Raw genomic sequence first — 27,838 nt, 5'->3', positions numbered from 1 at the left:
TTGAAAATTATATTGATATTATGGTGAGTGATATGACTATTACTGTCACTAAGAGCGTTTAAGAGTTAGCTCTTAAAATGGATACATTCTTACTACTTTTGTGCATTGAGTTTTTGTATGCATTGATGCACGCTGAGCATTTATTTAAATGTCATTTCAATCTGTCATAATTCTATTCATCATAGTTGCCTTAAGTCCACTTTGTGACCTTTGTGTGACTCATTGTACAACAACACAGGGTTTAAAGATTTCATCCCACGTCTGCCCATGTAAACACAGCACCATACAGCCCGAACAACCTTGAACTTGCATTTACTGACAGCTTGAGTCCGCATGCTGTCCATCCAGAATTGTTAAAATTGTAACAATATACAATGCAGCATGAAGTGGCCGTTGATGTGATGGCATTCTCATTGAGCAACTAAGGAAACAGGCAGACCTGAAAAACAGCGCTGAAAGATCTCTACAGTGACTGAGACTAGACAAGAGACAAGTATGTGATCATTGTGTTACCGCAATGATGAATGAATTAAGTTAGATGGAAATTTTTTTTTTTTAGGGTTTGGCCAAAGGGACAAACAAGACGCAAACAAGCTCCAATATTCAGTGAGGGGTAAAACTGGATAATATTCTACTCTTGCTGTGACACTTAGGAAACTGATGGAGCTGCTTCCTAATCAGTGAGGAGGTTTTTCATTTGCTGTCTTTCTCTGTTTTTCCCTGTCTCTTCACAGAGGCTGAGAGTGGTGACCTGGCAGACAGCTTGGTAGAGGTGGCACAGAAACACTGTGTCAGACTTGCATGTCAGAGGGGACAGCTGGCCCATCATCAGAACAGGGAGGATACTGCAGTGACAAGGGAAGGGCATCAGCAAACAAGCCTCCACACTAAGGAATCAGCTGGTCACTACGCCACCAATCTGGCCGAGTCAGTACTACAAGATGCCTTCATACGCCTCTCTCAAGACGAAACTTCTTTTGTCTCTGAGGCGGCTGTCAGTGTGTCCCTCTCTAGTTGTCCTTCCAACTCCACTAGTCTTTCAAAGACTAGAGAGCCTTCCCAACAGCGCACCTGCTCGTTTGAACTCCCCAAAATTGTTATAGTTCAAAGCCCAGACAGTTCTGATGGGGCTGTAGAATGGCCAGAGACACAGGTGTCTCATGTGCCTGACCAGGATATTGCTGCCAAAGCCAGAGAGATGCCAGAGAATGGGACACAGGCCCAAAGTCCCCACTACAGTGGAGGACACCCATCCAAACATGTAGAGGTAGCTTTGGCCTGTGCTGCCAGTGTCATTGGCACCATTACAACACCGCAACTGACAGAACAGCTTGCCATGGAATCGGCTTCGGAGGAAGACACAGAGGAGGAGCTGCAGGAACCGGAGGAGAGAGATGACTACTCCTTCTCCTCAGCCATGTGTGGCATGGCTCAGGTAGCTGGTGCTGTAGCGGCTGTGGAGCTGACAGAGGAGTCAGGGGAGTGTGGCGATTCTGACTCAGATTCTGCCGAAGTCTACAGCGCATCCCGTGGTCTCATGTCAGCTGCCGAGGCCTCTACAGCCGTCACGCTGCACTGCAGTGTGGCAGAGGGTACCAGCGTTGAAGCGTTCCGTGCCAACATAGCTGAGATCCTGCACAGGGAAGCAGCTGAGGTGCTGACTCAGCCACAAGGCTACAGGAGTGTAGCCCACCTGCTGGAGGCCACGCAAAACAAGATAGTTGATGGCATTACTTGTCCAAAGAAATCCTGCATGGATGAAAGAGAGGTGAATGACTTAATAAACGAGGTGGCAGACAGCCTATTCAAGCATGCTTTAGAGAAAGCAAAAAAGAAAAAAGAACTGGAGGGCACTGGAAAAGACACACCTAACATCCAGGTTTTTCTGCAGGACAGTGTAAACAATTTGCTGTTTGATATCCTTTGCCTCACACAGAAGAAAATCTCTGCATGTGACCAAGGGTCATTTGAGGCACAAGAGGGGGATAGTTGTGCTAGGGAGCTGGCTACAAGCAGCGAGAGCAAGGATCCATTAAGTCAGTTACAGTGTTTAGCTGGCCATAGCCAGTCCACTAATAGTGAGAAGCCCAGTGGTATGTTTCACTGCACAGATAAGCTTACCATGGTCCCTGGGCTGAAGGAGAAATCTGTCCTTGAAGAAAGTGATCTCAGTCCATCCTCCTCCATAACACACAGCAAGGAGCAACAGCAGCAGTCATCATGCAGACAGAGTCAGTCTAAATCCACCTCCTTGACTGCCAAGGACTTCTCTGACCGCCAGCAGATCCAACAGAGCAGTGGTGCCATCAGGGAGCCATGGAGTGAAATTCCTGTTCATAGCACAGAGAAGAGGGGACGACTGGTGACAGGCAGTGACAGCAGACAGTCCTCCCTCACACCCCAGTCTTCCCTCAACTCTTGCAGTTCTATGCTCTATTTGAGAATGGACTCAGAGTCCAGGACACCTATTACTTGCTATGCTGATGATTTGGCTGCTACGGTAGTGTCTATGGCCACAGAACTAGCAGCCATCTGCCTGGAGAACTCCACTGGAAAACAACCCTGGTTCTGTGCTCTAAAAGGGATGTCTAACGAAGGGCCAGAAGCCTACTTGATTCCTGCTTGCCGCACGGCCCTCAGGAGGAAAGAGGGTCAGAGCAGCAATGCTGCCTCCAAGAAACATAGAGCACCACGCCTTAGTGAGATCAAGAGGAAAACAGAGGAGCAACCAGAGCTGATGGAGCGGCTAGTGAACCGGGTGGTGGATGAATCCGTCAACCTTGATGAACCCCAGGACCCATTCGCCCTCTTTGCCTCTGAAGTCACAGCACGGATCATGAATTGCCCTGAGCTTAATGTGGTGGATACCTCCAAAACAGGCCAGCCACGCAGCAGGTTGCAGTGTGAGAGATGGAGCCGTGGGAAGGCATCTAGTTATGAGAGCATTCCGGAAGAAGACGCAGACCCCTCAGGCACACCCAACACCCTGGGCCCTGGCAGTCGATTAGGTCAGAACTTGAGCCGTGGTAGCTCAATCTCCAAGCAGTCCAGCTGTGAGAGCATCACGGATGAGTTCTCACGGTTCATGGTCAACCAGATGGAGACTGAGGGCAGGGGCTTTGACCTTCTGCTGGACTACTATGCAGGAAAAAATGCCAGCAGCATTCTGGCTGCAGCTGTGCAACAGGCTGCGTCAAAGAAAAACGGTCACCTTAATGTCAGGGCCTCATCCTGCCTGTCGAAACAGTCTAGCACAGAGAGCATCACGGAGGAGTTCTATAGGTTCATGCTTCGGGATATGGATAAGGAAAACAAAGAGTATGGCATAGCCAAGACTAAAGAGTGGAGCAACAGCCTGTTCCCCCCGTCTCCTAGAACACCCTTCTGTATACGACAGTCCTCTGTCCCAGACCGGCGCTCCTCAGACTCACGACTGACTGTCAACTCACCCATTAAAGCTAACTCTTTCGACGGATTCGCCCGCAATGTGCACGGAGACACGCTGAATATCTTCCCCACCAACTCTGTGTCAGCCACAGGACTGTGTAAGTCAGACTCCTGCCTCTATCAAAGGGGTAAAACTGACCAGATCACTGATATGCTGATTCATGAGACGTGGTCAAGCTCCATTGAGTCCTTGATGAGAAAGAACAAGATCATTGCTGATCCAGAGGACAGTATTGAGCTGGAGGCTGCTGGAGACTCCCAGCCGCATGTGCAGCAGTTTGCCAATCGCCTGGCAGCTGACATTGTAGATATTGGCAAGTCTGCACTGGGAAGCCAACAAGATGTAGCTGGGGGCACATCTGGGTCACTCCCACAGCCACACATGCCTGTTGGTGAACGAAGGAGGGGATTCAAACAGTCTCATCTAAGCTGTGGTAGGAGCAGGTCCAGCCAGGAGCAAAGTGGTACCGCAGTAGGTTGTGGGATCAGTGACAGCAGTGCAGCCCGAGTGAGGGGCCCCAGAGATGTGCCTCTGATCCACATTGAGGGAGATCAGAGGGATGAAGGGACTATTTTAAACCCTGAAAGGACAGGAGGAGGACCTCAGGAAACACCCCCAGACGCGTCAGCTACCAAGCGCACAGAGAGAGCATCAGCCAACGGCAGCAGGTATTACACTGCTCACAGTCCCTCTGTGTGAGAGTCAGACTGCTCCTTCAGGCAGCAACATTTTTAGAGCATTAGAATCATGATACTGTAGATGTAAAAAGTAGAACTTAATCAATCTGACAAGAGGGAGAGAGAAATGAAGAGTCACATGGTTGTTTTCATGGTAAAAAAAAAATGAGCACTAAACAAATTAAATCGGGGCTCCCCAACTATCCAAGTGTATCAAGGCTATTTTTAGAGTTTGATCAAAGAATAGCAGACACACCGAGGATCCATTCACTGGGAAAACTTATCTATTGCAGCAGTGTGTGAGGTTTGACAAACCTTTGGCTAGGCTGTGACTCACACTGTCTGGTTGATGTACTGTGGGTGCAGAAAGCTTTTAGTGGCTTCATCTTTTATCCACCGTGGGGCTGTTAAACTCACCTTGAACAGTGCGAGCTGCACTCACACTCGACTAACACACTAAAGCCATGACACAGATTCAGATTACGCTGACACAACTCAAATAACGAGGAGTTACATTAGATTAAAGCTTGCTTGAGAAGTTGTTTGGCAGCAGGTTGGATGAATGGTGTTTCTGTGAAGTCTTTTCATAGTGTGTAGTCCTTGTGATTACTGCGTTGTTAGACATGGGCAGTCTTACATGCCATTTTCAAACCAGACTGACATTATTGCAAGAGAAGAACTGAGCAAGGCAAGATTCACTCCAATCCTAAGTGTCTGAGTGGCCTTTGAGAGAAGGCAGTAGAGCGTAGACTCTCCCAAAACATATTTTAATGGATATTCTGGAGGTAATGAAGACTGAAGCCATTCGAAGTGCATCTCTGTGTGGAATCAAATGGACCTTGTGAAAATGTGTAAATGGAAAGAGCTGCTAATGCGCAAGAGAAGTATACAGAGGAAAGTGAAAATATGACATTAGGATGTGGGAATCCATTGCGATCTGTTAGTCTTTTACTGTGAAAGTTAGATCCTCGAAATACGACTTGCTTAATAGTGAATGAGAGGGAAACAGCTGTAAGGCTCCCAGGCCACAGGAGAGTCATAAGACCTGCTCCTTTTCACTTGACAATACATGTAATCCAGGAACAAGTGGAGCGTATCAGTTTGTCCCTGGCGTAAGAGTGGAGCTCAATCACTCGCCTCATCAATAAAACCTGATTTCCCTCTGGAATTGTTGAGGATGGCAGCCCTCAATCATCTGATCATGACTTAATTTAATCAGGCTCTTGAAAAACACTGAAAATGCAGCAGTGCCCCTGAGGAATGCAGTTTGCTGATGCATTAAAGATATTGAAATGAATTGCCTTTCTCTTTATGTGGCACACAGTTATTTCAAGTTCTCAAGGCTTGTCATTTGTACGAAGGTACTGTAGAACTATAATTGTTTGAGCATAAACTGTCCCGATACTGCCTTTTAAGAATCATTATACTTTTAACAAAGCTCAATGTTTACCTGGATAGCGATCGTGGGAACAACACTGGGAAAGCAGCCAAAGTAAGCACGCATTGCAGCAGACATTGTGCACAATCAGTCGACAGTCATTCCCACCATCTTGCGGTTTGCTCTCCCCAGCAGTGAGAGGGACAGGCCAGCTGTGGCGGTGGCTGCAGTAGTGAAGAGGGACAAGCGTTCAATGAGTGCTAGCAGTGAAGAGAGCATGGGGAGCTGGTCCCATATAACCCCCGAGGATGACCTCCACGAGGAGACCAGTAGTTTTATCCAGCTGAGCGAGGGGTCAGTAACCGTTGCTCCTTGACGCTGCTACTCCCACCCTCACCCCACTCCCATTGGCCCATTGCTACTGACACTTGTGCTCTCCTGTGCCGATGCCAATTTACTCCCCGCTGCTGCAATATCCACACCTGCTGAGGCAGTATATGGCAGAGAGCTCACTCCACAAAGCCCTCTCCATAGCTCGCATACAGGGCCAGACCCTGCCTGCACCCCACGCACAGCTACCTGTAATAGTCAGCTGCAGTGGTACAGCGCTGTGACCTCTCACATCAAAAGCCTCTGGTTCAGAACATTTGCTACACCATTCACTGCTTCATCGAATTCTCATTCCTTTTAGGCAACCACACCAACTTTCTCAGATAGCCTGCAGTCACTGCTCTGCACTTTCTGGTTGACATAAGCTAACAGTAGAAATGGCCCTGCTTTCACTTTACCTTAAAAACAACTTACATGCTGTGATTAAGAACCAGATGATACTACACACAACAAAATAAGCATTTTAAACTGCACATTTAACAAATGTATTTCTAAAGACAGATGTGTGGATTAAAGAGGAAAGGCGAAGCTGGAAGGCTCCATGTGCTGAGCGTGGCAATGATATAGGATACTGCTTTTTGCTTAATTAACTGCAAGAGTAGTTGTCTGCACCACCATAACATTCGCTGCTCTTTGCAACCTCTCCATCTACCTGCTTACTTTAACTCCACCTCATCCCCCGATCCATGTTGTGACACAAGGGCAAAGACTGCTAGCCCTGCCTGTCCACCCCACCCACATAAAGTACCTCCAAATCTCCTCATCTCCATATTCAGACAGGCTTGCTGCTGGACAAAAATCACCAGCTCTCGCACCTTGAGCGTCCGATTCTGCTGCAGCTGCTATTTATATGTTAATCACCAGCTAATGAACAACATGACCTGCATCGCTGCGCCTGGTTATTGTTCTCTTCACAAGTCAGCAATCATGTCGGATGTCTTGAGACAACACGCCGACACTATCTCTTGTTTTTTTTATTGGTTAACAGGAACGGGACCAGCAGCGCTTCCAGCCTCGGCTTGGCAGACCTGGATGCTTTTTCTGATGTGCCCACTCAGAGCACAGTAATCAGGTAACTGTCAGTGTCACAGGCTGGAATATTTCTCATTAATGTGTCACTCTGATGCCCATGATGACATTTTTTCTAACACAACAGAAAGTCTGCAGGTAATATATTGCCTTTTCTCATTTTCTCACCCAGAGAGTGCAGCAGCCAGATGACATGTGACAGGCTGCAGGACTAACACTCATGCACATGACAGATTATTGCTAATTACATTTTCCATTCTAGCGCAGAGAATAACGTTTTGTTTAATAGATGTAAAAGCCTCCGTAGCCTGCAGCACTTCCATTGAATTTTGTTCTGTTCTGTTCTTTGGACTATCTACTGTAGCTCATCTGTAAAGTTTAAAGCACATTCAGAGTAGTAGTAACGAGCATTAAAGGAACAGTAAATAGTGATTGACATTGTGGGAAATATGCTTAATCACTTGAAACAGACTGACACATAACTCCTCATAAAACCACAATGTGTTGCTTTTACATTTGCAGTTACAGATTAAAGAGGCAATCTCTAAGATTTCAGTCCTGGTTGATTTTGTGACGCCTGTAGTTACTGGTGGTAACAGCAAATGTGGTTTACTACGACAGGTCACATAATTCTGAGGCGTAAAAGCAAACTATTGTCATTTTAATGAGGAAGTCATGCAATAATTGTCCTTTTTCCATCATTCTGGAACAACCATGATCTGATTTTATGCTGCACATGTCATGAGTCTGCAAACATCAGGGCACAGTGACATTGAAAGGAGTTCATTCTCTCACTGAGAAGTTGGAGGTTTGCAGCCTGTCGCCTGCAGCTCTTCATCTAACAGCTCACTGTGGCCGCTCCTTCTTGTTCCATTACTCTCTGCTCTATTTCAAACTGATCTGCTGTCAGAAAATGCTGAAAATGAATGAATGGTTTCGTAGATGCATTTTTTTATTAACAATGGCAGTAAGTAGGAAATGGAAATGTTCGGTTTTTATAGCAGTTACTTGAAACAACATTTTTTTCAGAATGTTCAGACTGACAACAAGCTCATAATACTGCAGATGTATAAATATTGCAGTTGACTTGACTTGACAGACTTCACAGGCATTTATTAATTTCATCTATTAGTGAGCTGTAGAGGCTGTGGTCAGCAGATTTTGTTGCCTTCAGACAGACGGGCTAACGTTTTCCCCCATTTCCAGTTTTTATGCTAAGCTAAGCTAAACAGCTGTTGGCAGTAGCTTCATATTTATCATACAGAAATAAGAGAGGCATCGATTTTCTCATCTGACTTTTGACAAGAATGTGAAAAAGTGTATCTCTTAAATTTTTAACTAGTCCTTGAAGTAACTACATGTAACTTTTAATAAATTAATTAATTTTTTTTTTTCATGTCACAGCGAGGAGACAGAGAAAGGCCATCTGGCAGGAACCAAGGAGAATGTCTTTGGTAAGTGCAGTGATGGATTCTCATGTCATCACAATGTTATCAACTTCTTAATTATTCACCTCCTTTGTCAGGTTGAACATCTCTCTACTCACCAAGGGCTCTTGAGTGACTCAGTGTGTGCCGGGTCTGTGTGATTAATCCCTCGAATGGATGAGCTTGAAAAGAATTCTCTCTGAAATATGGATGGTCATAAATAATTGACAAGGGCAATTCTAGAAGTTCATCGACACAAAGTTCATCTTTGTTTACTGACTGGCACTCCAATTAATATTATCTCAAAGCAAAAGTGAGCCATGGATATTTCAGTTATATGAAGCAGAGAGTGCTGCGCACAAACGGCACTTTGGCTGGAATTAAATGTCTGTGCAGTCCTACAGTGACAATGAGCACAGCGTAGTTAACATTCAAGGGGTGTAGCGTAGGGATGCCCTCTCCTTCTACAGTATGTCCTGTCACCTTTGATTTTTCAGACACCAATTTGGCGAGAACAGCAGGCGGCAGCAGCAGCAACCTCCGGATGCTGTTGGTGGTAAACTGCGACCTGGAGCCCGAGTGCGTGGACTCTGAGCTGAGAGTGGCCCTGCAGTGGATCGCCGCCTCTGAGCTGGGCCTTCCTGCGCTCTACTTCAGGAAGTCCAAAGAGAAGAGGGTTGCAAAGGTAGGCACACCTGTCAAAACAACAGCATGAAAGCAGGGAGACTCATTTTTCTCTCAAATGCTATGGATTGTTTATTTTTTTTGATTATGATGATGCTGTTGCAGGGCCATTGACAGTTTTAGAGAGACTGAATGCATGAAAAAGGATTGAATCCTTAATTTATTTTTTTGATGACCTAAAAGAGTTGCAAAAATATGTTGAGGCTGTAAAAATAACAATCTTTCTATAAATTTCCCACCATATGTGGCTGTTTTTGTTAATTGATATGTAACCTTATTTGTTATATTTTGGGAATCTTCATCAGAAAAAGTTAGTATACATATTTTAAATTTGTCCATTTGTCAACAAAGTGCTGAATTGACGACCATGTATTTCTTGTTGGACTCGTTGTGTGTCTTCTCTCAGTTCCTGAGAGTGGTCCACCTGATGTCTCAGAAGGCGTGGCGGATTGCGGACTTGTTCAGTGCTGTGGTTCAGTTCTGTAAGCTCCACGAGAAAGAGGAAGAGGAGGGCCGGAGTCTGTCCAGCTTGTTCGATTGGCTGCTGGAGTCCCTGTAGGGTGGACTGGCTTCCTCATCCTGCAAAACCAGTACCATACTGCAAAAACACACACATGCTCACTCGCTCACTCGCTCACTCGCTCGCTCACTCACTCACTCACTCACTCACTCACTCACTCACACTCCTGACATGTTCCCAACTGTCTGCCCCATCCTGTCACATCACCCCACGCGTCTCATACTGCAGGCTGAAAGCACAAATGCAATCAGCATACTTGAGAAATTCATACACCTCGATCTGTCCATTCAAGTAGCTTTTTTGTCTATTCACAGCCATGAATGGACCGGTGTCCCTTTAATAAAAGCATGTTTTTATTTTCAGATTCACCTCTCCAGTGAGACACACAAACGCAGAGCAAACTGTAGGTGTACGGGTTGGACATTCCTCTTGGGAATGAACTAGCCTTCGAGAGATTATAGTCAGCAGGTTTTAACTGCTCCAGATTATATATAAATATATATATATTTACAGATTCTTGCGACCAAATTATGTGTTTATTTATTTATTTATTCCAAATGAACACACGTGAAGCAAAGTTCTAATAGAGGATAGGAAAACCAGGTTAATTTCTCCCCCAACTCAACATGCCCAAACCTTTTGTATCAAAGCTACTTTGTAAAAGAGGCTGTGTAAGGAAACGTAAGCCCAGGAAAAGCTCTTTCACTTTCTTATGATGGCCACTAAGAAGTGCACAATTGCTTAAAGTAAGTAAAACACCCATATCCTTGTTGTGTCCATTGGCCAACATACCACCTCTGTTGTGACCTTGAAATTCAGTTCTAAGTAAGTGTGTTATCTTGTCAATGTTACTTGAGAACTGATTATTTTGGATAGCTGTACTGTATATACTGTAGATTTGGAACTGCTGCACCTTGGAGTAGTGGACTGCTCTCTTTAGCTTTTACTATGTCAGGAAGACAGAGTAAGGTTTGTAATGTTGAATTTGTATGTGAATTTGGTCTGTTTATTTCTCTACTTAGTGGTACTCTAGTGTTACATCAGCATTGGGAAAAAAAGCACACGACTCAGCTGTAAACTCTGTCACGGTAGAACTGAATGTATTTAACTTTTGACATCATTAAATTTCTGTGATGTGAAATACAAGCAGCCTTAATCGTTCCTAACATTCAGCCAAAAAGCAACTGAACACGGTTTAGTTGCACATTTACTGTATGTAAATTCATCACATGCCAGCTAGGAAGCAACTGAATAAACATTCATCAGTGTGTATTGTGGAAATACTGCTTAGCACACATCACAGAAACACAAGAGGCGGTGGGAACAAAACTATCATCTTAACTTGTGATAACGGGCTCTCGAAGATGAAACATAGACACAAATGTTTTAGCACAGCAGAATGTTTTATTGAACAGAAACAAAATCTGGGATGTTAATGGCTCACATAAATGAGTCTAGCTCCCACTTTCTCTATAAAACTTAATTTACAGTCTTTACAAATCATGTTCAGAGAGTATTTGTACAGATTCAAAGAACTACTCTGGCATTTGGGCAAATGAGACCACTCTGATGCCAAACAGGAAGCTAGAGCCAGAAAATGAGTAGTTGAAACTTAATTTCACACCTCAAGGCAGATAAAGCCTGGCTTTATCTAAAGTTCAAAAATCCACCTAGCTTGTTTGTTTACTTGGCAACATAAACAGAAATGTGAAAACAACAAGCTGTGGTTTCAGAGGTGAGCTTTAGAGGTGCGGGCAGGTGTATTTTTTAACAATATGAAGAGTTAGAGCTCCATTTCTCAATATGAAGTTAGTACAGTCGGGGAACAAGTGAAGCTTCCAACAGATTCAGCAACAGGAGGAACATTAAAGAGACAAATGATAGAAACAAGTTAAGATGGTTTGCTATCCACTTAACCTTAACACATATGCTGTAACCCAGACCTTTACCTCACTGTGAGTGCAGATTTGTCAGTTGTGAATCCACAATTACATGCAGCGGGTCATGCATGCTCAACACAAACTGATCGTTGTGTCCATGCATTTGTCCGCCTGAGCCTCGACACAGTGGAGGACGGTCAGGACCAGATCCTGCATGTGTTATCCTTGCTGCCTGCAGGAGAACACAAACACGAACAGGTGGCTGCACAGAAGGACACGGCTGCACTCTTTTCATCTAAAATGTGTAATTAAGCATTTATGACGGCTTGCCAGGAGCTGCTCAAAGCTGCATTTTAACCCCACGTGTTCGTCAGATGTTCTGTCTGTGTGTGTGTGTGTGTGTGTGTGTGTGTGTGTGTGTGTGTGTGTGTGTGCGTGCGTGCGTGCGTGCGTGCGTGCGTGCGTGCGTGCGTGCGTGCGTGCGTGCGTGCGTGCGTGCGTGCGGACGGTGTTTACCTGTAATGATAGTGTCACCCTCGTAGTTGAAGATGCAGGAGAAGATCTCGTCAGTGTGCCCTTCAAGAACTTGTAGGCAGGCTCCAGACTGAACATCCCACAGGCGAGCTGTCTTGTCTGAACTGGCGGTCAGGACCCTCTTCCCCTGAGGGCTGAAACAGATCTACCAAGAGAGTCGGGAGAGTTGGTCTTATTCAGAGGTGTGTGAGTGTCTGCTGCATGAGCCATAGAGTTCTGAGTAAGAGATTATGCCAGAAGTGGATGAAACGACAAAGGGATGGGAAATGAGTGAGTTTAGGCCACTTTCACCGGGTCAGCGGCATTATTCCACAGAGGTCATTCAACTTCAAATGCTTAAGGAAGATAAAAGCACCACTTACCGTAGAGTCTTTGCGGTGGAGTATTATGAAAATCATGGCTGAAGCTGTGTTAGATTCCAGGTTTATGGGTCCCTGAATGGTTTTATATCCCCATAGTGAGGCAAAGGATGGGATGATTAAATGAAGCTGGCTCTAGATGGCCATGAAAGTAAAGTATGTTTTGATTAAAACTGTGAACTGAGCACCAAGGAGCGACCATTGGCGGGAAATGGAAGCCGAGGGGAGAAGAAGCTGACAAAGACAGAAGACCAGAGGAAGAAGGCAAGAGTGGAAGCTTCGACAGGCACCGAAATAGAATAAAAACAGTTTTAAATGGACAGAGAAGACATCAGGAAACAACGGGAAAAAGGTATAAACACACAAGACCAAAGCTGTGTCCCAATTCTATATCACATTATTATTCATTCATACTAAACTTGATTTATTTTTTGGAGTGTGCAGTTGATGGATGTTATTGACCTGAGAAATCATGTTCCTTGGTGCATCTGCCTAAAAGAGTCATCAAGCAAAGGTTGAGCTGCTGATTTCTCCCGTTAGTGTTGGCTTCAATGGAGAGTTAGAGACATCTGGGACAGTCATCGTCCTAATCGAATGTCCAAATTAGTTTTACATGCCCCTTGTTCTACACATGGATAAAAAGGTCTAAATGGTCTTGTGGCCTCCCGACATGAGATGTTTCTATAAAGTAGAAACATACATTTTGGTCTTTACAGTCAGTAATTCAATTAACAGCCTATTATTATTTATATTTCCCAGAATTAAAACAGGCAAAAGACAGCATGGTGAATTAACTAGAGGAGGAGCAGAGACACACTGAAAAGCATACCGAGCCAGGCACTGAAATGGAGGGAGAGAGCAGTGGAGGAAAAAAGAAAAAGATGGTCATGGCTAAGAAGCATGGAGGGGAGGGGGAAGGTGTCCTGTTAGGGAGAGATTAGTGTCATAATCCTCTGGAATGATCCTCCATCCAGCCTATTTATTACCGACTGCCTGGTGTGTTTCAGTAAACAGGTGTAACTTCTCTAGCCCCTGAGCCAGAGCCTACAGGACACACACACACACTCATGCAGAGCAAGACACCTGGACAATGGTAAATGGGTAAAATCACTCCCATTACGGCACAAGGTCATTGCAGGGTCAAATAAACACACACCTTATGCCGAACTATGTGTTGGTTTGACTCTCAGCCATGTTACGCTGGGTTAGAGCTTCTTTTTGAGGATGTGTGATATAACATGTGATGGCACGGGTGCAACATTTGGTGCTCTGAGTTCAAAGGCTAATAAACACAAGGTCGGACCATGCTCACTTAGGGCCAGCGATGACAGATGGTATTTGTAATTTCTCATGGAGAAAACACTGACAATCTCGTTTAGAGCCCAGAGATTCAATTAGTCAGATAAACAGAAGCATCACTACAGCTCCATGTCCTACTTGCTGAGCTTTACCATGTGACACAGTAAGCACAAAAACAGCCTGAAGCCTGGACTCCTGTCCCTCCACTTCAGCATCATGCGTTATCCCATGTTAACAAGGCAAGTAGAGGCAATATCCTATTTACAGCACTGCCTAGCAGAGCTGTGGCCAGAGACTGGGGGTTAATTGCACAAAAATCACAAGCTCATCACAAGTTTGTGGTGCATCCACAAACTTGTGGTTGTGCCCCATTATAATGCTTACACCCAAGCAAGCCTGGGAGACCATGTTCGAGCTAGAGTTTCAAACAATGAGCATTTAAAGGGCTTAAAATGTAATTTTCTGTTGCCATGTCTGGAGAGCTAAAAGGCTGACTGGAACTAAATGTGGCCCGTGCTGTTTAATATTCATTTCCTACCCATAAACACAATTCTGATTAAATAGTTCAGACAGCCAAGGCTGTGACTCACCTCTGTGCTACTCTCTGTTCCCCAGCCTTCATTACACAATGTATGGCTATGAAACACTGAAACATGGGCAAGGATGTTGAGGCAAACTAAATACTAAATACAGACTCATCGTTATATCTCCAGCAACTTACATCGGAGATCTCCCCAGCATGGCCCTCAAGGGTCACCAGACACTGATGTGTGGTTGCGCTGAACACTCGCGCTGTACCTGATAAAGAAGAACAGGCAGGGCTGTTAGCGGGCAGGCACTGTACCCTTCTTCCATGTCACAACGTTGAATTTGTTGTATGTCACCTTAAGAAACCTGCAGATACAGTACGCAACAAATCTAGAAATGTGGATGTGTTATGGCATTAGAAAACAAACTATTTCTTTCACTTTACTAGTAATGTAAACACTGAGTAAATGAACTGTTCTCACCATCAGCACAGGCAGTAGCAATGAGCTGACCACTTAAATCAAAGCACACATCCAGCACCTCTTTCTTGTGTCCATCCAAGGTGGCCACACACTTCCCACTGACTGCCTCCCACAACTGCAAACACATACACACAGAACACTGAGTGCCATAATTATACACACATACATGTGAACAAACATATTCACATATAAAATATGCTAGCGTGTAGCCGTTAGCTGTCTTACGGGGCTATGTTTTAACCATCTCCCCTGGAGGAATGCAGTGAGGTGGATAATTCTTAATTGTGAGCATGACTAATGTGGGCATAATTAAGAAATTAGGATTTAATATTTCTCTGTTAAATGATGGAGACCTTAGAGACAAGAGGTGAAGAGAGACTGGGGGTAGGGGGTGGGGTGGGGTGGGGGGAGAAGGGTGGATATGAATGACAAGAGCCATCCATCTCAAATACATACGTCTTGCAATAGCTTAAAATGCTTAATGAATGACAAACTGTAGCTGTGGGCAGAAACTATAATTCCAGTTTGGAAAGAGACTTTTAGCCAAATAACTATTTGAATCAGTTCAATAACAACCACACACAAACACATTTGTAATTGCATGATAGTTCACCTTGCAGGTTTTGTCTATGGAGCCTGTGACAATGAGGGAGCAATCCCAGTTAAACTGAACACTGCTGATTTCCCCCCTGTGACCAATCAGAGTGTGGACATGTCTGAGAAGAACAGAAAACACAGTCGGGAGTCAGTTGTGCACTCGTGTGCAAAATAGATGCTATGAATGTACTGTGCAGTGTAAATGATGACACACGCACGAATGAAGGTATATACTGCAAGAAGAACAACAGCGTCAGACCTTCCTGAAGCAACGTCCCATATAGCAACTGTGTGGTCAAAGGAGCCAGTAACGAGCTGATTTCCCGCCGTGTTAAAGGACAGAGAGAGGATCTCTGCAGTGTGACCCTGGATGAAATCAAAAAGAGAGCATTATACCTCGCTGTCTCATTTCTGTTCTCCTTTAAACTCCCTCCCTTTCTCGCCTTCTGCATCCCTGTATGGATGAAAACACAAATCAAAAACACAATATTGTTTATTAAAATAAACATACAGACCGAAGCCTTAAAGGCTTGAAATAAATAAATAAAAATGAGCATACGCTTAAGATTTTGCGCTCAGTTGACTGCTGACAGCATGATTGATTCTTCATGGTGTGAAGTACTAAAAGAACAGAGAGAGCTGCAGAGAGTTGCTTCTCACTGAGACAGAGCCAGCCAACCAACGAGTCACACCACGGACCCACGTGCAGTCTGCACATCAAAGAGGGCTCACTGTTCCCCTCAGAGTGGGCTATCAGTGCCTTATTAAAGAGTTAGAGCTACATTTCCCATCAGATCAGAGGTGGATATGTGGGGTAGAAAAGGCACTGGCCATCAGCAGGACCAACAACATGCAATTTAGGAATAATTACCCTTAGAAGCGAATGAAAAGTTAACCAACGCATTAATAATGAATGGATGTGAGCCATACAAGAACAAAAAGCGAAATTGGTATATTGTAAGTAAAGAAAAGATATCTCACAGTCAGAGTGGCCAGCTCCTCCCCAGTCTCCACATCCCACAGCTTGGCAGTGGCATCCATGCTGCCTGTGGCCACCAGTGTACTCTGGGGATTGAACGCCAGGCACATCTACACAACACAAAACTCTCTTACAGTCACTAGTGTCAGACTTTCTTGTCTGAGGATGACAGTAAAAGCACTAAAATGCTCAGTAGGGCCACAACAGAAGGCACATGTTCCTATACACATTACTTTATAGCACATGAAGCAATACTAAAAACAAACTGAAAATGAATCATTTCTCTGTTAAACCAGATGGTCATACATACTATTTCTGCCATGTGTCCGCGAAAGGTATGAAAACATTTGCCCGTCTCAGCACACCACATTTTGCAGGTCTTATCAAAAGAGCCTGTGGCGATCTTGTCTCTAAGTTTCAGAAAGATAAAATAAGCAAAGAAAGTGTCATTTGTGAGGTGAACGCCCCCTTTGAAAGTGTTCTCAGCTCCTATGAAAGTGTTGCTGAAACAGCTCATTACCCATAGGGGTTGTTGAAGGCTATCGCGAACACCACGTTTCTGTGACCCTCCAGCCTGTGCAGCTCTGCACCTGAGGCTGTGTCCCAAACTCGACATGTCCTGTCATAGCTCCCAGTTATAAACCTGCAGAGCGTTACAGAGAACAGATAAGAACGGCACAACAAACAAAAACACCTTTTCCTGATCTCCAAAGGGCCTGACTTTTGTGTGTTGCAGGCAAGCCTACCTTGATCCTGATTTGTCAAAGGCAACATTTGTCAGTGGCAGTATGTGTACCTTAAGCTCCTGCAAAAGAGACAGATTAGAAAATCTAACCTTCAAGGCGATGTAGTCATTTACTTTAACTTTAGCATTACACATGTAAAGCATATTTATAATGACTGACTTTGATGTAATGGGAAGAGGGTGTATTCCTTATGATGCTTATGCAGTGATACGTAACATGTTATCAGACTGTTGGCACACTTCTAATTGGAAAACTTAGTAACCTAACCACTGCTGCTCTCTAGTGCCGCTTTGCAGCACTGGCTGATTTCAATGACTCTACCTCCTAAATTTCCATGTATGTAAATAAGATTAACAAATAACAAAAATCAGGGAATTAATGTACTGCTGTCATTAGCTGATTGCCAAACCTTTCACCATCTGAAATCTTTTCTGCTGCCTGAGTTTTACAGAGAAACACAGATTTATGGATGGCTAAATCCACTGGTGTGGAGCAAAGCCATACCATAGATTACAGCCTGTCCTGACCCCCTGAACAGCAATACACTGGCATGGAAAATGACTGAACTATAATGAATTAAACTGTCTTGCCACTTCTTTTGATTTCATTCATTGTTGGCCGGTAATGTCAGCATGAGTCCAGAGTCTGACCTTGTTGAAACAGAACCTGCGGTCGTCCTGCTGGCCCTGTTTCTGCTGAAGTCGAGCGATCAGCTGCTTGACCTGATCAGCCTGGGACTCTGTGATCAGAGGCTCCAAGCGCCTGATGTCTGCCAGCAACTCATCTGGGTTTGTGCTGTGGGTTAAAAGCAGTTTTTAAAACCTCAGATCAACTGATGGTGATCACTCAAAAGATGACAGCATGAGAAAAATGACAATGCAAAAATGAGAATAATTTCAATGAGACACTGGAGGTTAAATTCTTTCTACCCCAAGAAAACATTAATTTGTAGCGTGATATCGAACAAATACATCAGAAATAATAATCACAGCGGACTGGTGGAACATCACATTGAGGAACTAAAAGTTCACTCAGTTCAAACACTCCGTTCAAGCTATAGTACAACTTCAACCGGCAACAGGGTTAAGTAGTGTTTAAGGGTGTAGGTTAGTGGTTTTTATTTTGGTAGGAACCTTTATTTCCAACTAGTTTCGTGATGAAATGGCAGGATTTGTAAGAGGTGAAAAGCAATAACACACATACGAAGGGTTAATATCACATCACCCAGTTACGCCAGTTATTCACAAAGTTGCCCAACAGCGCGGTGAATAACACCGCATCACGTACTCTGCAGTCAAATCCAAAATGTCGACTGATTTGGTCCACAAATCTCCTCCTTTGTCATATTCCAAGATTATACCTGAAACACAAGTTCAACAAAGAAAAGTCATTCGTGACAGCAGCTGTGCAATTAATCATCGCTAGCAACTCCGCAAATGTAAACCAACGTGGTGTTGGAGCGAGTGTTAATGTTTGGCTACGGGAAGTTGTTAAAGCTCAAAGTATTCCTCTGCAACAGTACCACATTCCCTTGAAAACAACTAACGTCACAATTAAAATCAATTTTTAGTAACTAATTAAATTATTTGCATTACCTGGAGGATAATACCTGACAAGGAACCGTTTGAGTTTCATATTGCCATTTACCGAGGCCTCTTCACATCGCTTGTAAACAGACCGTTGCTATGCCAACAGACCCATGGCCACGAGCACTCACTACGCATGCGTAGTAGGAACAAACGTTAACAAACGTCTCAAGAAGTTTCCTTAGTTTAACTATAACTTAACTTACTTAACTTAAATGATATTTTAAAATAAAATTAAAATTGTTAATTGCCTTTTTTATACAGTTGGAGAACTGATTAATCATTTGCTGCTGAGTTTATATTAATAAATCCTTTAACATCATGCTGCAGAGGGGGAGTCACCTTATTGCCTGCCTCTGCCTGATGATAATAAGAAGATTTATTTCCCCCTGTTAAATTGTTTGTTATGATTTATCACAGAGGCTTGCACTCACAGCCAAACCTGAAGACAGTCTCATAACATCAGCACTGAGCTATCATTATTTCAGGTCAGGTCAAAGTCTGTCACTCATAAACTGTGACAAAGCCACGTGCAGCTTATAAAGATAATGTGTGTGTGTTCTGGCTGCTGATGCATAACGATAACTTCAAGAAGGCTCAACGCACTTCAGGGATAGTGCAGATATTCAGACGTCAAATTAAAAGGTGCTCAGGTAGCTCTCCTGGAAATAAAAACCAAAGACAGCCCCAGGGAGATTGTGCTGAGATAAAACCATGCTCTGCTGGGCCAAGGCAAAGTCCTACAGCTGGACTTATCCCACCGCCGTCCTGTCACTCTATGGGTTTTTTGCTAACTGCAGGGTAGCAGAGCCCTTCCTCACACCATACCTAATTGGACCATACAAGAACATCTCTGAAGAAGTGGTAAGAATGGCAGACACATACATACTGTTCGGTCCAAACACATACACATGGAGGTACTTTACAGCCTGTAGTACTGTATCTTTTATTAGGAGCACATATGTGTGACCAACCTCTCTTCAGGTTTGATGGACAATGAGATATGCAGGTGACAAACAGTGTGCAGGATCAGCACTCTTGTTCTCGGGTGCTTGTTTCCCACAGGTGACCAACTATCTGTTCCCTATCTGGACATACTCCTACCTGGCCTTCCTTTTCCCCATCTTCCTCCTGACTGACTTCCTGAGGTACAAGCCACTCATTGTGGTACAGGGGCTCTTCCTGGTCACCAACTACCTCCTCCTCTGCTTTGCCCCGGGTCTGCCTGCCATGATGTGCCTTCAGGTCCACTGACACACTGATGAAAATTGTTGAAACTGAATAATTGAATAGTAACAGTAACTTTATTTAGATAATACAAACAACTATAGTCCTGCTGTTCACATGCTTAACACAGTACGGCTACACTGTTTATTATGCTTTGCCTTACTGGTACAAGTTCATCGTATGCTGCAGTCTCTTTAAAACTGTTTCATCCCATCAACAGGTCAACTATGCTGTCGTGACGTCCACAGAGGTGGCTTACTTCTCTTACATTTACAGCATGATCCCTGTTGAGTTTTACCAAAGAGCCACTGGTTACCTGCGCAGTGCCATGCTGACTGGATACACACTTGGTGCAGGCCTGGGCCAAATGCTCATCTCTCTGGCAGGTAAGGCTAAATAGATTTAAAAAAAAAGAAAAAAAAAAAAAAAAGATAAATCCTGTATATCTATATTTTCGCCACATTAAAATGAAGACTACTCCTCAAGACAGATTATAAATATCTCCCATCTTCAAAATCTACCTTGCCTGCATGCATAACAAAATAAACTTTAAAAAAAATGATGAAGGAACTGCACTGAACTATGCCTCAAAATCTGATCGAGCACTGATGAACTCTAATCAACAGGAGTGGACTACTTCTACATCAATGCTATCACTCTGGGGATTGTAAGCATAGCTTTTCTCACCTCCTTCTGGTTGCCCATGCCCCAGAGGAGCCTGTTCTTCAATGAGAAAAATGCTGCAGCTGTGGGCTCGCAGTCCCAGCAAGAGGGGCCGCTGGGACCGGACAGGCCTGATCAACCAGCGATGTGTAAGGACGATGCTGCCTCTGGGGCGGAGAAGAGCGAGCACAGTGGCTGCGCTGACTGGTGCAGCAGGGACAATGTGGCCGCTGCAGGCCATCTGCTTTGGCAGAGCTTCAGGGAGTCATATTCCTCCAGGCACTTTTTTTTCAGATTTTTTTCAGAATACACATCACACATTGAAAACAGATCTGCTGAGCACACATCTTTTGCACGTTTTGTCCTGTGTCACAGTTTGATTTTACTTCAAATGAAATGATTATTCATTGTGGTGTTTTTCCACAATGTATTCACGTAGATCGTACTGATATCATACTAGTTACAGTCACAATCATTAACTGTTTTCCATAATGTCCACCATGCAGGCATTTAATCTACTGGTCCCTGTGGTGGTCTTTGGCCACAGCTGGCTACATGCAGATTTTCAACTACATCCAGCTGATGTGGAACCATATAGAACCATCTGCCACATCGTCCATCTACAACGGAGGTGTAGAGGCTGTGTGTTCACTTGTGGGTAAGACTGATTTTGTGTGTGTGTGTGTGTGTGTGTGTGTGTGTGTGTGTGTGTGTGTGTGTGTGTGTGTGTGTGTGTGTGTGTGTGTGTGTGTGTGTGTGTGTGTGTGTGTGTGTGAGAAAAAGCACTCAGAAAGAGGTTCCCATTTCTCATAATATCAGACTTGATTTACATCAGTCTGATTCAGTATCATCATATACAGTAAAGGATGTGTCTGGTGATATTCTACATTTATATTTTAATGGCAACAAGTTGCACAGAAGCAGCTGGAATTGACTGATTTTCACCGCAGTGGGAACAGAATCCAGGAGCTCAGTTAAGACAGGGGAGAGGCAAAGGTTAGCAGCACAGCCACGTTTTATAGAGCAAAATAAAATTTAACAATATCATTAAAAGCTGCCATGTCTGGTGGCACAGACACCTATAAAAAGTTGCAATTAAAAGAAAACAACCATGCCATTATTGATTTAATGGACTAACTGATTAAATAGAAATATTGATTTTGAAAGGGAATAGCAGCACCGTGGTCCTGCTGGCTCACTCTCAACTCGGCTCAGCATGAGAAGAAGAGTAATTGCTTCAATTAAGGAGATAGCGTTAGGAGGTAATGGATTCTTTGATTATTGCTGATAGGGGATGCCAAGAGCTGGGAGGAAGTGGTTCATCATAATAAGAAGGTGCTGAGGAGGCCAGCGAAGGCATGTGTGTGCATACGTTTTTGTTTTTTTGTTTTTTTTTTGACCAACGTTAAGGGAAAGAAATGTTGTTAGGATTAATGAATGAATCACAACCAGAATGCACAGCCACAGTGGAGGCTCTGTCTGCTGGAATGACAGATGAATCACCTCCATCTTTCTCTTCCGTGGGCCAGGTGCTGTAGCGGCCTTCTCCGTGGGCTACATCAGGGTGGCCTGGGAGGTGTGGGGGGAGCTGGCGTTAGGGTTGTTCTCAGCTGTAGCCACGGGTGCCGTGTTTCTGATGGCACTCACCAACTGTATCTGGGTATGCTACGCTGGTTATGTCATTTTCAAGTCCTGCTACATGTTCCTCATCACCATCACAGCGTAAGTTCACTGTAGCATTGCTTATAAATATCTTTACCAGTGTAAGCAGTACAGTTCTTTCAGAAATTTCTCCTTTTAGATTTCAGATTGCATCCAATCTCTCGATGGAGTGCTACGCTTTGACATTCGGGATCAACACCTTTGTAGCCCTTTCACTGCAAACCATTATAACGCTGATAGTTGTGGATGAAGCTGCACTGGGACTGGACATTGTGACACAGGTATGTCCATACACAAGTTTTAATTTACACCTTCTTTTATTTTAAAAGCAGCACACTGATACCTAATTCTGATAATCTATGGCTGAGCTCACTCTGAATCAAGAATGCACAGGAAGGACAACAAACACTTAAAAGTGAAGACAGAGCGGCACCTGGTGGTTGTCCCTCACTGTTGCACGCGTGTTTGACGATTGTCCCATAGAATGGTTAAAATGGTCATGCTGAGGATGACAGGAAGCTTTCTCTGCAGTTCATGGTCTACGGGAGCTACTACGCTGTCATCTCGGTGCTGTTTCTGGTTCGAGGGACCTACACCGCCTGTGCAAAGAAACGTAATCCTGAGCACACCGTCGCCAAGGAACAGAAGCTCAGTGTGGAGGTGATCTCTACTGAGCATTTCTGACCATGACTGGTCTGTAAAGAGTGTAAAACTGAGCTTCTTATTGCCTTAATAGTGCCAACAGATACAGCAGTTGCTGACTGATCTCATTGATGTTTCCCATATCCATCCATCCATCCATCCATTATCTATCGGGGTTGCGGGGGCTGGGGCCTATCCCAGCTACGATGGGCGAGAGGCGGGGTACACCCTGAACCGGTCGCCAGCCGATTGCAGGGCCACATGCAAGGACAAACAAACATTCACACTCACGGACAATTTAGAGTCATCAATCAACCTAATGAGCATGTTTTTGGTCTGTGGGAGGAAGCCGGAGTATCCGGAGAGAACCCACGCATGCACGGGAAGAACATGCAAACTTCACACAGAAAGGCACCGCCTGACCCAGGGATCGAACCGGCAGCCTTCTTGCTGTGAGGCACGCGCACTACCTGCTGCGCCACCGTGCAGCCGTTTCCCATATCTTTCAACTATTTGTTATCTCTGTAACTCCAGAATGTAATGAAGAAGCCAAACAACAGCACAATAAATCTGTAATTATTACTGATTAGTGAAGTTAATTAAAGATAAGTCCTGAGATTTATCTGCTTTCCTGTTTAATTTGTGACACGTGTGTCTCGGCTCGACCTGGACTGTGACCAAGCCTGTCCTGCTCTTTGACCGAGTTGTTGATTTACAAACCCAGCCTCAACACTCCAACAACTTCAGCTGTTTCCCACAAAGGAAGGGTAGTGTGTCGAGGAACATAAATGCACACGCACAAACCTGAAACAGGCAGAACAAGAAAAGAAGATGGAGACCGTGAAGAGGTGGATAGCTGACTGGAAGTTTCCCACTACTGTGCTGTGCGTGTACGGCTTCTTCAGCACAGTGAAGCCCATGGAGCCTTTCCTCTACTTATACATGAACGGACCGGACAAGAATCTGACAGAAGCACAGGTAAAGACGCATGATTAAATGACTTCAACTAATCATGAAACTGAACAGTGTAATAATATCATTGGCTGACTGTGTTTCTGTTCGCATTAGCTTTGACAACAAAACCTAAAATGCCTACTTGATGTAAATCAAGTTAAATCATTACAAAATAATCATGTTGGTGAATCACAGTAAAGAGATAAATGCAGTCTTTGTGACTGGATTTTAACCATTCAAGTGACAATTACATCAGATTTATTGCTAAGAAGCAATATAGTTCCCATTTTACACACCGGCTCTTTCACATGTATTAATTTATCTGTTGGCAATTTCCTTATCAGATAAACAATGAAGTTTTTCCACTGTGGACGTACTGCTACCTGGTTTTGCTGGTGCCGGTGTTTCTGCTGACTGACTGGCTGCGTTACAAGCCTGTGGTGGTGTGTCAGAGCCTCAGCCTCTTCACCACCACAGCGCTGCTACGCTGGGCATATGGTGTTCCCGGCATGCAGTCCACGCAGGTCTTTTACGCATTGGTGACATCCTGTGAGGTGGCCTATTTCTCCTACATCTACAGGTGACGTACTGATACTCAAAGAGCTGAGCAAAGCACCGTCAAGGGGTTGAATTTTGTTTTGTTTTTTGATAAATTTTTAAATTTCTTTTACAGTATGATAGATCTGAAGAGGTACCGGAAGGCCACCTCTTACTGCCGCAGTGTCCAGCTCCTGGGGTACACAACGGGCTCTTTGCTGGGCCAGCTGCTCACCAGCTTTGAACTGATGTCCTACAACAATATGATGGTTTTAACTCTAGTTCTCACCAGCATCGCTGTCCTCACTTCCTTCTTTCTGCCAATGCCACAACACAGCATGTTCTTTCACCACAAGCATACTGCACAGAAAGCAGCAAGAGATGTGGGGGAGCATGAATATGGGACTGGGGATGCAACAGAGCAAGCAAGTGGATCAGCAGTATCAGCAGGAAATAGGCTGGCTATAAAGAGGCCTGAAGTTCAGGAACTTGAGGTTGGCAAAGAGTCCTGTGGCAAAGTCCTTCTCCGGCTGTTGAGGGACTTCCGTGAGTGCTATTCCTCCAGACAGCTGCTCTACTGGTCAGTGTGGTGGGCGATGGCCACCTGCGGCTATAACCAGACTGTCAACTATGTACAGGTCAGTTGTGAAGGCCACATACTGGGGTGTAGCACCAAATTCTGGACACCGCATTTGTGAAGGGTCCCTCCCCCAAACCCATGGCTATTAATTCTAGTATCTTTGTGGGCCCTCCTCACATGAGGGCCTTAAATACTCAGCCCCCCTTTGCCACCCGTCCTACTCCCCTGGCCACATTAATGAAAAACCTAAAAGCTACACTTTGAATGATCACTGCTACGTACCCTGCAGATACTGTGGGAGCATGTGGAGCCTCAGAACTTCAGCAGCTACAACGGAGTCGTGGAGGCAGCGTCCAACCTGTTTGGTAGGCAGCACTGTGTAAAGTTTGCCAGACTAGGGAAGAAAAAAATGAAACACAAAGAACCTATAGTGTTAACTGCTACCCTGTTGTGGTGACTATATAAAATTCTGCCATTTTCAAGATATAAATTTGATTGCAGAAGAAAAATGACAGCTTTTGGTGACAGATCAGTGCTTATTAAATTGTCATGTAGAATGATATTCCTAAATCAATGTGCTTTGCAGGTGCGGCGACAGCCTACGGGATAGGCTTCACTGAGGTGAGATGGGATCAGTGGGGAGAGCTGGCCCTTGGTGGGTTCTCTGGGCTCGGGGGAGCAACACTCTTCCTCATGACCTTCATCGACAACATCTTTGTCTGCTACGTCACTTACGTCATTTTCAAGTGTCTGTACATGCTGCTGATAACCATCGCCATGTAAGAGTGTTAAATAATAAAAGGGGTTGTTTCACCCCATGGGTCAGAGCTAATTTTATTGCAGGCATAATAGGACGGATAACATTTCAATAAACCGAACACTTCCCTTAGGTTCCAGATCGCTGTTGACCTGTCAATGGAGAGATATGCACTGGTGTTTGGAGCCAACAACTTCGGAGCTCTGGCACTACAGACAATCCTCACTGCTGTTGTAGTTGACAAAAGAGGACTGGGCCTGGACATCCTTTCTCAGGTGAGCAGTCAGGACTTCTGTAGATGTAGCAGAAGTGTCTCTGTGTCCACTCATACCTGAAAGCATGTGCTTTTTTTTTTTTTTTTTTTTTGCAGTTCACCATATATGCCAGCTACTTCTCAGCCATCGCTGTTGTCTTTTTACTTCGAGGGCTGTATACTATTTCTAAAATACACAGAAACAAGAAAGGCTCCACCCCGCCAGTGGAAAATGAACCTCCAGACTTTGGTGAGCACAGATTCTGAATTAAAGGAATGTGACACCTACCAGCTGAGATAATCAGCCATCCAAGCAGCGACGCTCGCAGTTGGAGCCCTATTGTTTTTGCTCTCATTATTATTCTTTTTTGTTTATTTTTCTTTGCTAAAAGTGTTTGTACAGCAAAAATCATAGGACCAAAAGTCACCAAAATGGGCAGGTGGGTTGCAAATTCCACCCACTGCTCAGGCACATGAAATGACATTCATTGACCTCAAGGTGGAGCTGTGACAATCAAAAGTTATATTCAAAAACAGATATAAGGGTGGCATGGTGGTGCAGTGGAGCAGCTGGGGTCTTTCTGTGTGTCTGTGTGGGTGTACCCTGCCTCCAGCCCCTTGCAGCCCTCCAAAAGATAACAGATCATTGATAATGGAATATCACAAACCGTTGGGCCAATTGTGCAGAAGCTGAGTCAGGATCATCTACAAACTGAAATTATGTGTGTCATTAAGATTAATTGTGCATACAGGGTTATAAATCAACATTGGGTGCTTGGTCAGAGCTTTGCTACACAGTCGTGACAGTTCTGCCTCTAGGGTTCGCCACAAATGAAAAAAGTGTATATTTTGTAATCTGCATAGATTATTATGGCTGTACAAAATTTGCTTTACAGGATGGAGGCTCATGATTCAGTGGATGCATAACATTTGGTAATGACTGATCAAAGTGGGCATGGCCTATGACAACAAATTTGTAGATTTTGCACTTTCAATATTTAAAATAAGAATCTAAAGAAAGCACCCGTGGAGAGCTGAAACTTTCTAAGCGTGTTCACTGAATTGTTACAAAAGATGCACATATGGACCTTGATCAAATCAGAAGTCCGTCACTGTATATATTTTAAATTAAATCTACATTAAGTCTTTATTCTTATGCTTCAAATGCTACTAAATATTTAGATCAAACAGTGAGTCTGCAGGGATAGTCAATATCTTTCTTAAATATGTGTTGTATGCACATTTTCTTTTTCATCTAATAAAATATTTGACAATGCATTTGAAAAAAGCAGGTTTATGTGTGATTTTCTTTTAGAAATGTATCCCCAGTAGTTAGATCGTTGTGATTTGTGGCATCCCTCTCTGCCCTCTGCTTGCGAGGAGGGTTTTTAACCTGCTTAGTTTAGGGCTTAGCCTTTTTGGGTGACTTCCTTGTCAACTTCTTTCTCTTCTCTTCCTCCCAGGACTAGTTGGGTTCAAACAGTGGTTCTGAAATGTGGGGTGGGCCCCCCTGGTCAGGCATAGAGTCACTGTAGGGGCACGGATGACCAGGGGAAAAATATGGAGTGAAGCCAAGTTGAATTAATATAATTTACTTCAGCTTGCATCCCTTTTATGGGATCTTCTCCTTTTGTTATTAATGACTGATAAAAATTGTGGGGTGTGAACTTTTTCAGCGTCTGAGGGTCAGACAGGAAGAATTTGAGAACAGAGGCCTGTACCATAAAGCTTGATTAACCTAGCCGGGCTTCCTCTTACTTATCGGGCTTCACTTAACGAGACATCCGCCCTCCGGATTTTCGGTACCATAAAGCCGGCTATCAACTCACTAATTCAATTCAGGCTTGTCCAATCTAGATCTGTGCGCGCTCACATTAAAAGGGCGGAGTTTGCTGCATGCGACCAATCGCAAACATGGAAAAATCAGCCCGAGCCGCATATTTCACTACGGAGGAGCAAACAATAATAATTAATAAATATGAGGAATACAAATCAATAATCCAGGCAAAAAGCAACACGG

At 44.2% G+C, this 27,838-nt stretch overlaps 4 protein-coding genes across 6 annotated transcripts in view; 3 read left to right on the top strand and 1 right to left on the bottom strand.

The window, feature by feature from the left end:
* Nucleotides 1-10,830, top strand: part of sphkap (SPHK1 interactor, AKAP domain containing) — a 97,546-nt gene extending 86,716 nt beyond the window's left edge. For 2 of the 3 annotated variants that reach the window (XM_070970879.1, XM_070970880.1), the window contains 6 exons: nucleotides 735-4,116; nucleotides 5,696-5,857; nucleotides 6,882-6,965; nucleotides 8,327-8,376; nucleotides 8,847-9,034; nucleotides 9,440-10,830. In XM_070970879.1, the coding sequence (XP_070826980.1) occupies nucleotides 735-4,116; nucleotides 5,696-5,857; nucleotides 6,882-6,965; nucleotides 8,327-8,376; nucleotides 8,847-9,034; nucleotides 9,440-9,592 (4,019 nt within the window). In that variant the 3' untranslated portion in view covers nucleotides 9,593-10,830. The remainder of the gene's footprint in view (nucleotides 1-734; nucleotides 4,117-5,695; nucleotides 5,858-6,881; nucleotides 6,966-8,326; nucleotides 8,377-8,846; nucleotides 9,035-9,439) is intronic. The other variant, XM_070970881.1, reaches the window with a different exon arrangement.
* A 111-nt stretch (nucleotides 10,831-10,941) lies between these two features.
* On the bottom strand, nucleotides 10,942-18,625 carry daw1 (dynein assembly factor with WDR repeat domains 1). Its single transcript, XM_070970882.1, has 13 exons — nucleotides 18,553-18,625; nucleotides 18,245-18,317; nucleotides 17,608-17,752; nucleotides 16,958-17,016; nucleotides 16,732-16,854; nucleotides 16,522-16,621; nucleotides 16,214-16,321; nucleotides 15,492-15,598; nucleotides 15,249-15,351; nucleotides 14,636-14,750; nucleotides 14,347-14,423; nucleotides 11,950-12,112; nucleotides 10,942-11,665 (listed from the first exon to the last, which is right to left on the bottom strand). The coding sequence occupies exons 1-13, from the start codon at nucleotides 18,590-18,592 to the stop codon at nucleotides 11,631-11,633; spliced, it is 1,248 nt and encodes a 415-aa protein (XP_070826983.1). The 5' UTR covers nucleotides 18,593-18,625; the 3' UTR covers nucleotides 10,942-11,630.
* Nucleotides 18,626-19,257: 632 nt separating this feature from the next.
* On the top strand, nucleotides 19,258-22,779 carry slc19a3b (solute carrier family 19 member 3b). The gene is made up of 8 exons (XM_070970763.1): nucleotides 19,258-19,407; nucleotides 19,609-19,788; nucleotides 19,991-20,156; nucleotides 20,397-20,712; nucleotides 20,940-21,091; nucleotides 21,963-22,155; nucleotides 22,235-22,376; nucleotides 22,627-22,779. Exons 1-8 carry the CDS (start codon nucleotides 19,258-19,260, stop codon nucleotides 22,777-22,779), a joined length of 1,452 nt encoding a protein of 483 aa, XP_070826864.1.
* Nucleotides 22,780-23,568: 789 nt separating this feature from the next.
* On the top strand, nucleotides 23,569-26,085 carry slc19a3a (solute carrier family 19 member 3a). Its single transcript, XM_070970832.1, has 7 exons — nucleotides 23,569-23,715; nucleotides 24,036-24,271; nucleotides 24,365-24,866; nucleotides 25,098-25,173; nucleotides 25,395-25,587; nucleotides 25,699-25,840; nucleotides 25,936-26,085. Exons 1-7 carry the CDS (start codon nucleotides 23,569-23,571, stop codon nucleotides 26,083-26,085), a joined length of 1,446 nt encoding a protein of 481 aa, XP_070826933.1.
* Nucleotides 26,086-27,838: the final 1,753 nt, after the last annotated feature.

This window comes from Chaetodon trifascialis, chromosome 9 (assembly GCF_039877785.1).
Source record: "Chaetodon trifascialis isolate fChaTrf1 chromosome 9, fChaTrf1.hap1, whole genome shotgun sequence".
Taxonomy (NCBI): Eukaryota; Metazoa; Chordata; class Actinopteri; order Chaetodontiformes; family Chaetodontidae; genus Chaetodon; species Chaetodon trifascialis.
The sequence above is the reverse complement of the archived record's forward strand: the minus strand, read 5'-3'. Positions and strand labels throughout refer to the sequence as shown.

Bases quoted from the DNA above. Each gene is read 5' to 3' on its own strand.
- daw1 (XM_070970882.1), bottom strand. From the start codon at position 18,592: ATGAAACTCAAACGGTTCCTTGTCAGGTATTATCCTCCAG. The intron at 16,322-16,521 runs GTATGTATGACC...TGTGTTGTGTAG, and splicing joins GCGGACACATGGCAGAAATA to ATGTGCCTGGCGTTCAATCC. The intron at 15,599-16,213 runs GTGAGATATCTT...GATTTCATCCAG, and splicing joins AGGAGCTGGCCACTCTGACT to GGTCACACTGCAGAGATCCT.
- slc19a3b (XM_070970763.1), top strand. From the start codon at position 19,258: ATGCTCTGCTGGGCCAAGGCAAAGTCCTACAGCTGGACTTATCCCACC. The intron at 22,156-22,234 runs GTAAGTTCACTG...TTCTCCTTTTAG, and splicing joins TTCCTCATCACCATCACAGC to ATTTCAGATTGCATCCAATC. The intron at 22,377-22,626 runs GTATGTCCATAC...CTTTCTCTGCAG, and splicing joins GACTGGACATTGTGACACAG to TTCATGGTCTACGGGAGCTA.
- slc19a3a (XM_070970832.1), top strand. From the start codon at position 23,569: ATGGAGACCGTGAAGAGGTGGATAGCTGACTGGAAGTTTCCCACTACT. The intron at 25,588-25,698 runs GTAAGAGTGTTA...CACTTCCCTTAG, and splicing joins CTGCTGATAACCATCGCCAT to GTTCCAGATCGCTGTTGACC. The intron at 25,841-25,935 runs GTGAGCAGTCAG...TTTTTTTTGCAG, and splicing joins GCCTGGACATCCTTTCTCAG to TTCACCATATATGCCAGCTA.